Raw genomic sequence first — 13,995 nt, 5'->3', positions numbered from 1 at the left:
GACCATCAAGCGGAAGGGTGGACAGAAACAGGCACTCGTATCATGGCTTTAATGAAGATGAGAATCAGCTTGTATGTAGCTGTTTAGTTGAAGCGGTGAAAGTGCATTGTTGCGCATGTGTGACGGATATGGGTTTAATGTACACATAATCATTGCCCTTCAATAAATATCACTTTCTAGTAGCGCTGTGTCACGTTATGCTGCTGTATTGCCACTTGTGAACATTTTTATGCGTTGCTTTCTTAGCTTAAGAGATGGTGCTTGGGTAGAATTGCTCAGTTTGTCCTCGATCAACGCTCCATGCCGGGTGCACATTGTCACCTGGCACTGTGCGTTGCACCGGTTTTGGGGGCAACCCCGGTGCGTGCTTATTGAGGACGTTATATGTTGACAACCGACCAAAACTAAAAAGCACCATTTATCATTTTCAGTGAAATTGACACCCCTTGTTCCTTCAGGGAATGTTTGTAAGGATCTTACTGGAAGATGCACAAGTTGAGCACAAACAAGGGTTCATCCAGAATTTTGCTTTTGGGGGGTTGTCCGAATTCTCCTCATGGGGTGTTGGGGTGATTTTGAGTGGGGAGGGGGCATTGAAGAAATCCCTGTTTAAACTTTACAATGCTCCAATAGGAATTAGAGTATTTGAAAACAGCTGCTGATGGGACATGCTTAATCCATAAAAGCACATAACAAGCTGGGGCTTCAGCATTTTTTTTTTTTCAGTGAAACGTACCATGTACAGCCAAACTGTTCACTGTGAAGTATTTGTTTCTGTATAACAGCACGTTGCGCCGTATCCTCCAAAACAGTGCATGACAGACGCTAGACGTACACATTTGTGCCCTAGCTGCCTGTCCACACTGTATTTTTCCTTTTTTAATAACAGTCAGAAGCCCTACCAAACAACGATGTCAAGACATGCTTTGGCTCACACCAAGGCAAGCACAGTTTATTGCTGCAGCCTTGGTTGCTTTTCTTTAACGACAAACTCAATCGGCTGTGCAGATGTATTTTAGGGCGTGTAGGCAGGGATTCTATCTTCTATTTTCACACGGGCCGCTGGGAGCGGCCTGTAATATTCTTTTCGCTCGTCGCTACCGCACACTGTGCCTGTTTGCTGTACCCATCACGGTTTTCGCGTCGTTCGTCGCTTCGGTTGCTTTCTCATGTTGCGCCTTGAGCTATGCCCACGTACTTCAGAGGTTTTCGCTGCTGTCAGCAGTCGTTTTACACAACAGGTTTGCTGTCATTAATTGTCGTATTAGCGTGATGTGGCTTGTCTGCAAGATCGGTGCGTGACAAACAAGCGTTACCAAACTAGCGGCGTATTTCACTTCATTCGTGGCTACCGTCGCTTGCATGGAAGAGACCGGGGATGATCTGAGATAGCTTTGTTGGGTCAAATAAGGGAGCTTTGGCTATATGGCTTGTAACACTAGCGTAGTTGGCCTTGTCAGCAAGATCGGTGCGAGAGAAGCAAGCGCTATTCGCCGCGAGCTCGACATGTAGGTGGCGACAGCGTCGCGCTGCTAGTGTGGATGCTCCGCTGAGCGGCCCGTAAAAGAATACACACTGTGGGCGCGCTTCGTGCCTTTTTCCCGCGGTATGTGCACACGAAAGGTGCAAACAAGAGTGGTATGCTGTAGTTCGGTTCCTCAACGTTCAATGTATAGCATGGAAGCGGCAGTCAGTTTTCATTACTACGCCAAAAAAAAGCGACGACTCATCGGGAATATCAGAATGGCCGTAATTGTGACAATGAACTTGTACACTGTGGCTCGTAGCAAGCTCGATCTTTCCAGACTACGGCTTTGAGCCTTCAATAAAGGCATAAATAGAAACAAATCAGGAAGCATCGATCTCTGAAATTCAGTTTACAACGGCAATCTCATTGGCTTTCACTGGCAGCATGACGCATTCTTGCATTTGTGGGATGCCCTGAAATGGTAACATCACCTATCTCCCACGACATTCTTTCTAAGAGCTTACGACATTTTTTGTGTGTTCGAAAGGCAACATAAAATTACTGAATTTTGATCAGCGCAGGGATATAAATGTAACCGCTCTAACGGGTCTTCTAAATAAAATTTTTACGACTCTGAAGGAAGGTTTGATGAATAACGGTTTTGGATCACTTATTTACGGCTTTCGTCGCAAGTGAACTTGCGAATTGAATTGTCAACGCACGCAGTACAAGCAACATCTCATGTTTAGTTAGATTTTCGCAAAGTGACAAGCAGGTTTACAGTGTGCAAACCAAGCTTCTGGGACCAAGTTTCTGTTACGGCGGCTCTGTTGACCATTTGCGTTCCTTTTAAAATCTAACAGGTGCCTGCAACAGCGAGATGTGTTTGCATTTTTGCGTATAAGGTCGCTTACGAACCCTAAAGATGGCAATAAATGAAGTTGTGCTGTTGCAGATGTAGTAAAACATTTCCTTCTTATTTCTCGTTGCGAATCAGCGCAACGGGTTCCCGGTAACTACTTTGTTTTGTACACTGAATATCGCCTTTGTCTTGGCATTTAATTCTTGAGGATAGGTTAAAAAATGAAATTCTGTGCATTTTGTTTTTTTTTTGGGAAGAGGGGGGGGGGGGGCGGTCCTGCCAACGTTGCAAGAGCAGCGAGAAGAGAGCGCATGTAACGCGAAAAGCCAAACTATATGGTTATCAGTATTACTTACAATCGAAACTACACTATAGGCGTCGTGTTCTGTAGCGGTGAAAAAGCAGTACGTATTTTTAAAACTGATTAACCCCCTTTGGCCCGGGATTGTCCAGGAATTGTGGCTCGCCTTTTTCAAAATTGTATTGAAAGCAAGCATTGTGGAAAAAAAAAAAACAGCGAGTCATGGCACACACCCCTCACACATGTGGGCAACAACGTGCATTATATTACGCGTTTTCTCCTCTTTCTTTAAACTTAGGTCCACCTTAAGAGGTTAAGACGTGACCATATTAGGCATTTGGTTATGCTGAGTGAGACACGTTTCTGGACAAAATGATTCATGTCGGATTTGAAAATGATATATATGAACATGACACACGAAATGCCACATGACAGGCGCAAACTCACAACTGCTTAATTTTACCGAAGAAACCCCCTAAATACTCTTGCGCAGCCATAGAAACGTATTTTAAATAGCAACTCGATACAGTTGAACAAATGTTTATTCCTCCTCCTCAGTATAAACGACTGTCCAAAAATGGTATTTATTTTAGAAAAGGTACGAGAAGGACACGATCACACAGGCGCTTGCGGGTGTAAAATACGTGTCTGGTAATGTATGGGCGATAGCGCACGGGTCGTGTGCAGTGTAAATGTTTTTGTTTGTTTCTTCTTTCTATAAGGACACAGCGCAATTTTACAAGGGTGTGGAATTTGCCCGCGTATGCACAGGCCTTGTCGCTTCTTACCCGTTTCGCGTACTAAACTTTTATCCTTTAAATAATCACCACGCCACCTTCAAAAAGCACCCTTCGAAGTTCCCGAAACGGCAGACGACTGCACTCAACAATAAGAAAAGTGCAATGTGTGGAAGCAATGTTTAGAACACGTTTCACACTCAAGCGGTGACCAGGGCGAAGATGTTTCGTGGAATTAAACCAGTGCATTAACCCGCAACGGCCGCTGATTATCGTGTTTCTTGAGGAAATGCGCAAGCAGAGATAACTATGTCATTGCTTACTGCCAAACGAACAAACATATTGGTTTTGTCGTGTGCCGCACGCGTCTTGCGCCGTACGCAACGTGAAAAAGCAGACGACGCGAGAGCGCCATCCACACTAGGAGCGGTTCGTCCCGCCGCCGCCAGGGGCCGACTGTGTTCGCGCTCGGGGCGAATAACTGCCGAAATGTCTAAACTACGGTCAAAACAAGACACAAGCAACAATATCTATTGACACTTTGGTAATTATACTACATTTTTAGCCCGCCAGAGCCTCTTGCTAGGATAGTGCAGTGGTAGAATGCTCGACTAGCGTTTTGATAGTCGCAAGTTCAAATCTCGGGAAAGATTTTTTTTTTTTTTTTTGTCCGTGAGGAATTTAATAGCTTTTTTTTTACAAGGGTAAGCGCTTGTTTCCTGCTTCCAATCACGTCAGCGTTGGCGATTTGTTCCGTCTATTTCTCTCAAGGAAAAGAAACCGCTGAGAATTGACCAGAATAAAGGCCGTCAAAACTATCGAAACTACTTTAACATCAATGTAAATGTGTCAGAGTTTTTCATTACTACGTACTTCTGCGTATGAAAACCTCAATTTGAAGATATAAACTTGTTATAGCTTTCAGAAACGAAAAGATTATTGCCAATATTCTCGTACTAACACGACTTTCGTCAAAGAGGTGCTGCTATTGCAGCCTGGCAACTATGTCTCACATTGTGTGTGCGTTTGTGAGGATCCCGCGTTTGTGCTGTGCTGTTTGCATCAGTTTTATCTGCAGATTTCCGGCTGAAATCAAACTTGTAGAAGTTTTATTGCGCGATGTCAGTCCTTCCAACCTACGCATGTGTTGAAAACATGGGCACTGGAAGAACGATCATCGCCGCCCGCCTCAAAAGACTGCGCGTCAAAAGTGGATGGCATTGCTTCCGAACAAAGTGTATTGGTGTTCGCAAAGTGAGGACGACAGTGAAGAAGGATTTTACGTAGGAAACATCGTTCCTGCTAGGGTAAGTAGGCATGTTTTATAAATCTGTACTTGTTTGGAACGGGTTCTGGTGTTTATGGGTCAGCGGTTCACTAAACCCCCATCTCATTTTCTCTTAAATCCTAGGGGACTTGCGTACTTTCTGGGCGACCTGGATTTACCTGTCCACGGTTTCCGCGGCAGTCAGCATCAAATTACGCGTAAGCTAGACCTTAACTACGACGCTCGCGCTGTAGTAGAGGGCTGCTAATTATTTGACATGATCACATCACGCGAGGTTCTTTAAAACCTATGCGTTTTTGCGTTATGTGTCTACCAAAATCTGCCTTCGCGACTGCAGATCCCGTCGAAATTTCGCGTGAGCGGCACAACGCTGTGATCAGTACACATTCGTGAATGCCTGCGGTATACGATGAAGTAACGTGGACAGGAGATGCCCTGATAGTAGTGTACATGCGAAAAAGCGGGCACTTGATTCCGTAGGAGCAGCTCGCGGGAACTGTGGGGCTCGATATCAGAGGCATCTGCATTGTTGTAAATTAGTGATGAAAGTTAAGCAAGGTGTCAACATCCTAATATCCCGAAATTGAAGACCATACAGAGACTAACAAGGAAACTGTAGGCCCGCACTCTCAACTCGATTTATATTGGAGAATCGAACTTGCAAAGACAAGCTAGGCAATGCAATAGAGGATCCTCAACAAGCACACACTAGTCCCTATTGGAAGCTATGGACCCAGATAAGCTGCTAGCATGCGTTCAATGCAAATTAGCGTAGCGGTAAGCTTTGGATATATCATGAATACCCCAATCGCATTACTGGCGTGTCTAATAAACACATCCTTAATGTGACCTAAATTTCACTTTGGATGTTGCTGGAATGTTCTTATTATTGCCTTGATGGTGAATGTCCTTAAGCGATTACATATCCACTTGATGTAAGCATTTGATCTTTGCGTGGCCTTCTCTTGTATTTCAACTACTGTCTGTGCACTCACAGATCGTGTACCTTCAGGTGCTGCTGCTGGCTGTCCTGGGTCGGCTGCCTGTCAGTCCAGTTCCCAAGGCTTTGCCAGGGCCTCCCCTGGCCAACCACCTGCTGGACCTAAGCTGCGGCTGGCCTTCCCTTGGTGCTCTGTATGCTTCGCCACCAGGAAAAGCCATTCCTTTGTCTGTCACCTGGCACCAAGTCACTCGGCACACCCCTTCAAACGCACGTCATTTCCTCGGCCCCAGGCACTGCTGCCATTCAGAGCACCCATCGATTATGTACTTGCAGGTTAGTTATTGCACGTTGTGCAAACTTCCATTGTCATGATGTATACCTGTTATCAGTGTTCTAGCCTCTGGTTATTAGAAACATTTTCGTGAAGCAGTGCTGTGCATTTTAAGCATGTTATTGGTTAGTGGGGATATTCAAGAGAATCTGGAGGCGCAGGAAGAGAAACCGAACTTTGTTTTAAAGGGTTCATTCGCATGGAATCAAGCCAGGCAATCCTTTTAAAATGTTTCTATACATATGCAGCGGGTGTGGAGAGGGCCTATCCGTAATCCACATACTCATTCAATGCAAGGCACTTGACATAACACAATTCAAACACTTCTAACAACTATACACACGACATATTCCACAACACCCGTCATACTTCGTAGGAGACAAGCCCATGTTTTCACTCAAACGTGTTTTCGAGTTTCTTACCGACGTAAAATTTTTACATCTCATTTCTTATCATGCATCTTGACAACCTGGCCCTTTACACCAGTCATCTTAATTATGTTGTGTCTTTGTTTATTTTTACTGAAATGTTTTACTTTTACTTTCATGTCGCTCTCATAACACGACTTTTGTTTGGCGCTCTTCGCCCTTAGTTGGCCTTGCGCCATTAAAACCTAAACACCATCATCATCATAAAATATTTCTATAAGGCTTGAAGAACTAACCATACAAACTGACGTGGAACTACTTTCTATTTTAGGTAAGCTTAAAATTCCACCTACTTCAGATCCTACTGGTATTATTTACAGTGTACTGAAAAGTACAATCCACACTGTAGAATTCTGATGGCGCTATTTTCAGTCTCTCGACAGGCGCTATTCTCAGTGATGGGTGGATAGCCGAGGTAGTACAAACCTTTCCATCTGGGTACCGTGCTTCACCATTAAACTACAAGCCAATTTCCCTAACAAGCACCATATGCAAGGTTGTGGAACATTACATTCTCTCTCAAGTCACTAAGTACTTATAAAATTACATCATATTTGAATATCAGCATGGGGTTAAGAGTAACTCACAAGGGTTACTCTCGTAAAACGCAACTTTCTGGGATTCTTCAGGGTCTACATTCATCCATTGACGCAGGTTTACACACTCCTGCAGTTTATCTCAATTTTTCTAACGCATTTGATCGCATTACACGCCGCAGACTACTTCTCAGACTTCACCCTAATGTCCTCATTTGGATCACGGATTTTCTTCCTTGTTGAATTAAAGGGGCCCTAAACAGGGTTCCAAATGTAGCGATTTTACGTGTTGTTCGCTGAAGGAACAGCATCCTGCAAAAAATGGTTTAAAAGTGTTAAGTATTAGCTTAGTTATTGTTCAATAAAAAGGGTTGGCAATAAGGCCTGGAGCTTTCACCCTGTCCTCGCACCTCTTAATCGGTGTGAATGCTATGACATCACTGACATGCACAAGACCACCTAGAGACCTTACAGTTTCGAGGTACACACAGCCATTGACTCTGCTTGTCACGCTTTTCTTTTTTAGCAGGCGACGGGTATGCTCTGCCCACTGCTGGCTGCGCTGAGCTGAGTGGGGCAGTAAGCAGGCGGGCCACTCGCACTGCCGTGGTTGCGTCGGTACGTCAGTTGTAGAATGGGGGAAATGAGTGTTTGACGGCCAGATAGGGGGGTCCCAAACACAACATGTTCGCTGGTGACTGTAATTGAAGATTTCCACCTACGATTGGCGGTTCGCTAGCATTTCTTGCAGGTGGCGCTGTTGCAGCGAGCAGGTCCCTCTAACTTGCGCAGAAAAGGCTTAGCATCGCCGCAGTTATTCAGTCACCACTTTACGAAGCTGAGCTGATGACGATTACCAGCGCAATCTTTCACTGCACTATTTCCCCCTTTCATGCATTTGTAAACTGATTTCCAGCAATAGTCCCCCTCTGGCGGGCAGTGACAAGTTTTAACTGCTGCGGTTCATGCCATATCACGTATACACTGATACACTGCATAGCGGGGTCCTTGTCGACCGTGCAGGCAGATGCTTGCCGCGGTCACGCTTGTAGCGGTGATTCCACCTGCAGAGACTCTCCGTGTTTTTTGGTGTTATTCATACTTTGCAAACAATGCACTATATCCACAAACTCAGCTAAGCTCGTGTAACGGATGGCGACGATCGACATTTGTTTTTCCAAAGATAGCTGTGCTGTAGTGCCGTTCGGCGGAACCACCGAACCATGCACCCGCATTTCCACCGCAGCTGGGAACGCTGATTAACTGCAGATTTTAGGAAACCCGCCAAAAGCAACGCTGTAGTGTTCAGCACCAGCTTTGCCATGAAGGTTGCGTCAGAGTCGCAAAGTTACGTCAGAGTGTGTGAGAATGGCGACAAGGATTGACAGGTAAACAAGGAAAGAAGCGAAGACCTTTCTTGCACTTTTGTGCAGCATTTGCTTTACGCAGAGGTATTATATTTGGTATACGTTGTCGTGAACATGTTGTCTAGCAATTTTGTATTTGAAACCACTACCTTCGGAAGCCTATTTAATGCCCCTTCAAGTTAACGTCTGCTAATACCTCTACTTATTTTGCCCCCATTAATTTGGTGTCGTCCAAGGCAGTGTGCTTGGTCCTCTACGTTTTAAATCTATTTTTATCATCTACCATGTTGCATATCTTCCCGTGCACATCTCGTCGCAGACGATGTTGCAGTTTATCACACAATCTTTTTCGACAACCACCATCAATGCTTTCAAACTGATTAAAGCACTTCTCTGGGCTAGTTGTTCATATCACGCTTGGGTTAGATTAATGCGCTGCTTAGGCTTACGATACAAGGATAGAGACAAAGAAACACACAACGCAAATGGGTAAGTGCAAACAAGCAACTATTTGTTCTTTGGAATGCCTCCAACAGCTTTACAGAAAAGGGAAGAAACAAACACTAAAAAAAGGGTGGGGGGGGGGAGGGGGAGATTCAAGGCGAGAAATGAAACAACAAAATACAGAAATTTTGACTCTGAACTATTCAAGTTGAATGCGCAGAAGCCTAATCATCAGAATTTTCTGCGCACACCCGGATTTACAGGGGCCAGGGTGCATCTTTTAAAAGGACAGTTTTGCAACAACCTTAAGACTATGACGCGTGCCCACATATTCTCCGAATGTGCCTGATCCCATGAAACAGGACTTCACAATTTTCCTTTTCTGCAGCTTGGGTGATCTGAACAAAACCTCGGTCTGCCCAAATAAAGCCTTCTATCCACACACTTTGCAGTGTGTGGCCAAGTTTCCAGGCCCGCTCGTCCGCTCACCTGTGTAGCGGGTGCTCCCTGAGCCTGGTGTTTACGCACCTGCCTGGGTGTTCCATCCAGCTTCTTTTGCAGTTCAAGGGGATGCGGTAGACAGCACCGACCGAGCATTCAACAAATTTTGTTTTCTGCTTTGTGTCAAACTGATATTTTCACGCCGTGTTTCCATCCTGATTAACCCTCTTACAAAGCCCTTTAATTTGATGGGGGCTGAGAAAACGACTCCAGCTTCTCGCTTCACTTTTAGCTTCTTTATCTTGTGTATGTACAGGCTAACTTTCTTTCTCTGCTGTTCTATGGGCCCTTGCTTGGCTTTACCACCTTTAGCACTTCTAGGCAGTGGACACAAGAACTCGCGTGGGAAACCCACTAGACCTTAAGCGTGCCCACTGTTACAGTTACAGGACTTTTTTTAGGGCTTGGAGGAAACAGCCTGCAACAATGCTTCTCTTTACTAGCTTTTTGCCATACTTGTGCACTTTCACACTGCATTTGAGGGGTTACAGTTCAAACATGAGACACCTGACAGCGATAGGCTGCGGTATTTAGACATTCAAATCCATTTTGGAGCATCCAACACGTGCGGGTCTTATCGAAGCGGGGGGGGGGGGGGGGGGGGGGGAAGGGGGGGGTACCTACGCTTTCCTTTAACTCTGGACATCTGAAGCTAGTACAGAGAAGCATTGCTGCAGGCTGTTTCCTCCAAGCCCTAAAAAAAGTCCTGTAACTGTAACAGTGGGCACGCTTAAGGTCTAGTGGGTTTCCCACGCAAGTTCTTGTGTCCACTGCCTAGAAGTGCTAAAGGGGGTAAAGCCAAGCAAGGGCCCAAAGAACAGCAGAGAAAGAAAGTTAGCCTGTACATACACAAGATAAAGAAGCTAAAAGCGAAGCGAGAAGCTGGAGTCGTTTTCTCAGCCCCCATCAAATTAAAGGGCTTTGTAAGAGGGTTAATCAGGATGGAAACACGGCGTGAAAATATCAGTTTGACACAAAGCAGAAAACAAAATTTGTTGAATGCTCGGTCGGCGCTGTCTACCGCATCCCCTTGAACTGCAAAAGAAGCTGGATGGGACACCCAGGCAGGTGCGTAAACACCAGGCTCAGGGAGCACCCGCTACACAGGTGAGCGGACGAGCGGGCCTGGAAACTTGGCCACACACTGCAAAGTGTGTGGATAGAAGGCTTTATTTAGGCAGACCGAGGTTTTGTTCAGATCACCCAAGCTGCAGAAAAGGAAAATTGTGAAGTCCTGTTTCATGGGATCAGGCACATTCGGAGAATACGTGAGCACGCGTCATAGTCTTAAGGTTGTTGCAAAACTGTCCTTTTAAAAGATGCACCCTGGCCCCTGTAAATCCGGGTGTGCGCAGAAAATTCTGATGATTAGGCTTCTGCGCATTCAACTTGAATAGTTCAGAGTCAAAATTTCTGTATTTCGTTGTTTCATTTCTCGCCTTAAATCTCCCCCTCCCCCCCCCCCCCCCCCCACCCTTTTTTTAGTGTTTGTTTCTTCTCTTTTCTGTAAAGCTGTTGGAGGCGTTCCAAAGAATAAACAGTTGTTTGTTTGCACTTACCCATTTGCGTTGTGTGTTTCTTCGTGGTAAGAGCATTGCGTAATTGTTGCTCACAGAAGAGCTGCACATTTGAGGCTAGAGGTGATGAATGAAGCATAACCTCTAGCTCCTGATGAACAACTCTTTCCACAATTTGATAAGGAGCTCCTTTTGTTGCCTTCACCATTTTTGTAATTCTTCTATTTCCCGTCTCAAAGGGAAAGACCGAGAAAGCCGATAACGGTCCTAAATTTTCCACACAGTTTTCGAGATGCAACAACTGGCGCACGTTACAGGTCATAAAACATTCTCCATACAGTCCTTCGGCTCTTGCCACGAACACTTGAAGCAGGTGTCCTAGAACAATACATTTAGCTATCGATTGTAAGCTTTAACACGATCCAAATTTTCATGAGAAGGAGGGTCATATGCGATGCAATTCATTTATTTTTGAGAGCTGTGACGAATTCCCCGCAATAGATGCTTATTTTAAATGCAAAGTTATTTGATGTCTTCGAGACTGCAATGGTTTGTTTCAGCCACCATCTAGTGTCATCAAATACTCGTTCAACTTATTCCAGCGAGAAGTCGCTGCAGACATTAGGCTCATATATCGGGCCCTTGCCTCTGATTCATGTTGGTTTTGCCCCCAATTATTTCACTGTTGCTGTTTTCATGAATTGCGTTATGGCCAGAGGGGCAGAGCTGGCCCAATAATACTAAGGAGATGAGAGGTGGTTATCAAATGCTCCATCAGCGTTTCACTGTTTGTCACTCAAGCAGTGCAGGAAAGCCCAAATGGAGAGACCTCGCTCGTAATTTTCAAATGGTTTTATTCGAACAAAATGGAAATTTGGGTGAGTTGGTACAAATTCATGATGAAATGTAATAGCGCAATAAACAACGAGGGACACAGAAGCGCCCGTCTTGTGAATTTTCTTCTGTGTCCCTCGCCGTTTATTGCGCTGTTACATTTCACCAGGTCTTATTCGGTTTGAGTTGAAATGAAATATTGCATTATTTGATTCAATTGTTATATTGTAGTTGCGAATTCTTGCACATTATTAAAGATCCAGGGATAGGGGCAAAATAAACAATATTGCGAATGCACTGTTCTCACAACATAGCATCCACATAAACTCGTGAGGCAAGTGCCATGTCTAAGTGGTGGTCCGTGCTCAATATAAGATGTGCTGGTATAGGCTTGCGCCTCGGACCTTAGTGTCAGCCTGCAGCCATGCTGTGAGCTCAAGCTCATGAAGCTTAAGGGAAACATGGCTTTTCTTAGGTGCCCCTCCCCACACCTTTCTCCACTGCACTAGCACAATAATAAGGGACACATCTCCACATGTGACGAATCTTGCATTTAAGTGTGGGCCAACGATGTTTGGTGGTCATAGTCATAGCATTGTGAGCAAGCACAGCTTCTGCAGTTGTGAAGAGTAGCCTCATTTGACCATGGAAAGTCTTCACAGGTGGTACAACTAACTGAGCATGTATGTAATATCGCTTGATTAATGGGTCAGACACACCCAAAAGGTTCACGTGCACCCTCTAAACACATGTTCTCTGCTCCCTCTCTTTTTCCATTTTGTGCAGGGGCCCATGGTTACTTCATGAAACACCGGAACAGTGAAGCTACCACGGAGAAGCGGCTGAAAGCATTTAACGGATATGTGGCCAACCTGCTGCGGGACATGAAATAAAAGGGAAAAGGCAGCAGCTTCCAAGTATTCTTTTGCGTATTCTACTGTGCAAGGATCTAAGCACATTCACAGCACAATATCAACACCTGCGCATTTAACGCTTGTATTACACGCACACATCGAATATATATTGTCGCTCACCCCAGCAAAATCTGTACGATAAACTCGAACGACATCGCTTGCAACGATCCGACTTGTATGATCCAACGTATACGATGAGCTACTACGATGTGCTACTACGATATCTCAATGATGTCGTTGAAGCCTATGATATCATTCACCTTACGATCCCATAATCTCGTATACGAGTTATCGTTCATATATCGTTTGATTTTTTTCAGTAGGGTGGTTACGGCTTAGCTCAGCTAACCTTGGATACGCAAAGCCAAAGCTTGGCTTAGTCTGGTTGAGTCTCGGTTTCGCTTGGTTAACGTTTGATGTAGTTGTGTAGCCGACCACGGCTCAAAGCCGTTCAGTTTCGTGCAAGGCTCTCAAAAGGAGGCCCGGCCTCGCTCTTGACGAACGCGGCGTTCCTCTTTCACGGCGAACGCGGTGCAAGATGAGTCACATAGCCCAAGACGACCGAGCGGCACATGCGTAGGAGGCTGCGGGCCTGGTCGGCTTGGAGCGTCCGCTGCTGCCGCAGCCGCCACCGCTACGTGAGCAGAACGACTTAAAACGGGGCCTTGTGCGGAGTGCGGAACAGCGTGCCCGGCGAATCACGCGATGCGCTTCCATGGGTATGTCTCCGGTCAAAAGGTTAACTTGCGCATCCTTCGCGAAACCCTTGGACGAAAGTAGCAAAGCTTTGTTTTAAAAGAACTAAGGAGAGAGAAATGTTAAGTAGAGAGAAGAAAAAGGGGGAGAGGGGGAGACGAAAAGCGGGCACAAGGCTTTCGGTCGGTTAACTGCTACGTTGATGAAGAGGAAGAGGACCAAGTATACCCAACTTAAATCCACCGCAGGGAATGGAGGGGGGTTGTAAATAAGGTATCAGTTTAGGCACAACACCTTATGCGAGGACGGACGCATTACAGCCCGCAGTGAGGAGAAGCCTTGATTTTACCAAGCAACCCAGGGGTAATTATAGTTTAGTTCTTTTTCAGGCGGAATAGCCACTTCATTGAAAGTGTGCGTGGATATAGTATTCTTCTAGAATACTATAGCGTCATGATGGGAGAGTAAACAGCGCGCTTAAGTTAGCAGCGAGCTGTGAAGCGGATTGCCCGCCAACAGTGAAGCCTAGTATAACTTTACAGAAACAGACGGAGCGTTGAGTTCGGAGAGGACGAATAGTGGTCCATCTTTCGTCAGCGGCAGTGCAAAGAAAAGGAAAGATACACTAATAACACGGAAGGCGTGAAAGCGGAAGCAAAGGCGTCAGAAGAAAGACTGCCAAATTGCACCCCTGTTATGTCCTAACACACTCCGACAGTGCAAGACAAAGGAGGGGGGGGGGGTTAAAGAGGGAAGCGATGCAATGACGTACAAATGGCACCGTTCACTCACGAGACGTTTGTTTTTTACTAGAGGAGGCGCCCGTTT

General features: G+C 45.5%; 1 protein-coding gene across 4 annotated transcripts; it reads left to right on the top strand.

Annotated features, from left to right (window-relative positions):
* Nucleotides 1-4,341: 4,341 nt before the first annotated feature.
* Nucleotides 4,342-12,794, top strand: LOC144143592 (uncharacterized). 4 transcript variants are annotated; one of them, XM_077675407.1, is made up of 3 exons: nucleotides 4,342-4,853; nucleotides 5,669-5,932; nucleotides 12,344-12,794. In XM_077675407.1, exons 1-3 carry the CDS (start codon nucleotides 4,730-4,732, stop codon nucleotides 12,448-12,450), a joined length of 495 nt encoding a protein of 164 aa, XP_077531533.1. In that variant the 5' UTR covers nucleotides 4,342-4,729; the 3' UTR covers nucleotides 12,451-12,794. The 4 variants fall into 4 exon arrangements, with proteins under 4 accessions (XP_077531533.1, XP_077531532.1, XP_077531534.1 ...); XM_077675406.1 differs by having other exon boundaries at nucleotides 4,343-4,853; nucleotides 5,654-5,932; XM_077675408.1 differs by having other exon boundaries at nucleotides 4,379-4,675; nucleotides 5,654-5,932.
* Nucleotides 12,795-13,995: the final 1,201 nt, after the last annotated feature.

This window comes from Haemaphysalis longicornis, unplaced genomic scaffold (genome assembly GCF_048455015.1).
Source record: "Haemaphysalis longicornis isolate Haplotype H1 unplaced genomic scaffold, Haemaphysalis longicornis Haplotype H1 scaffold_6, whole genome shotgun sequence".
Taxonomy (NCBI): Eukaryota; Metazoa; Arthropoda; class Arachnida; order Ixodida; family Ixodidae; genus Haemaphysalis; species Haemaphysalis longicornis.
Note: the sequence above shows the minus strand (reverse complement) of the source record. Positions and strands in the feature narration are given on the sequence as shown.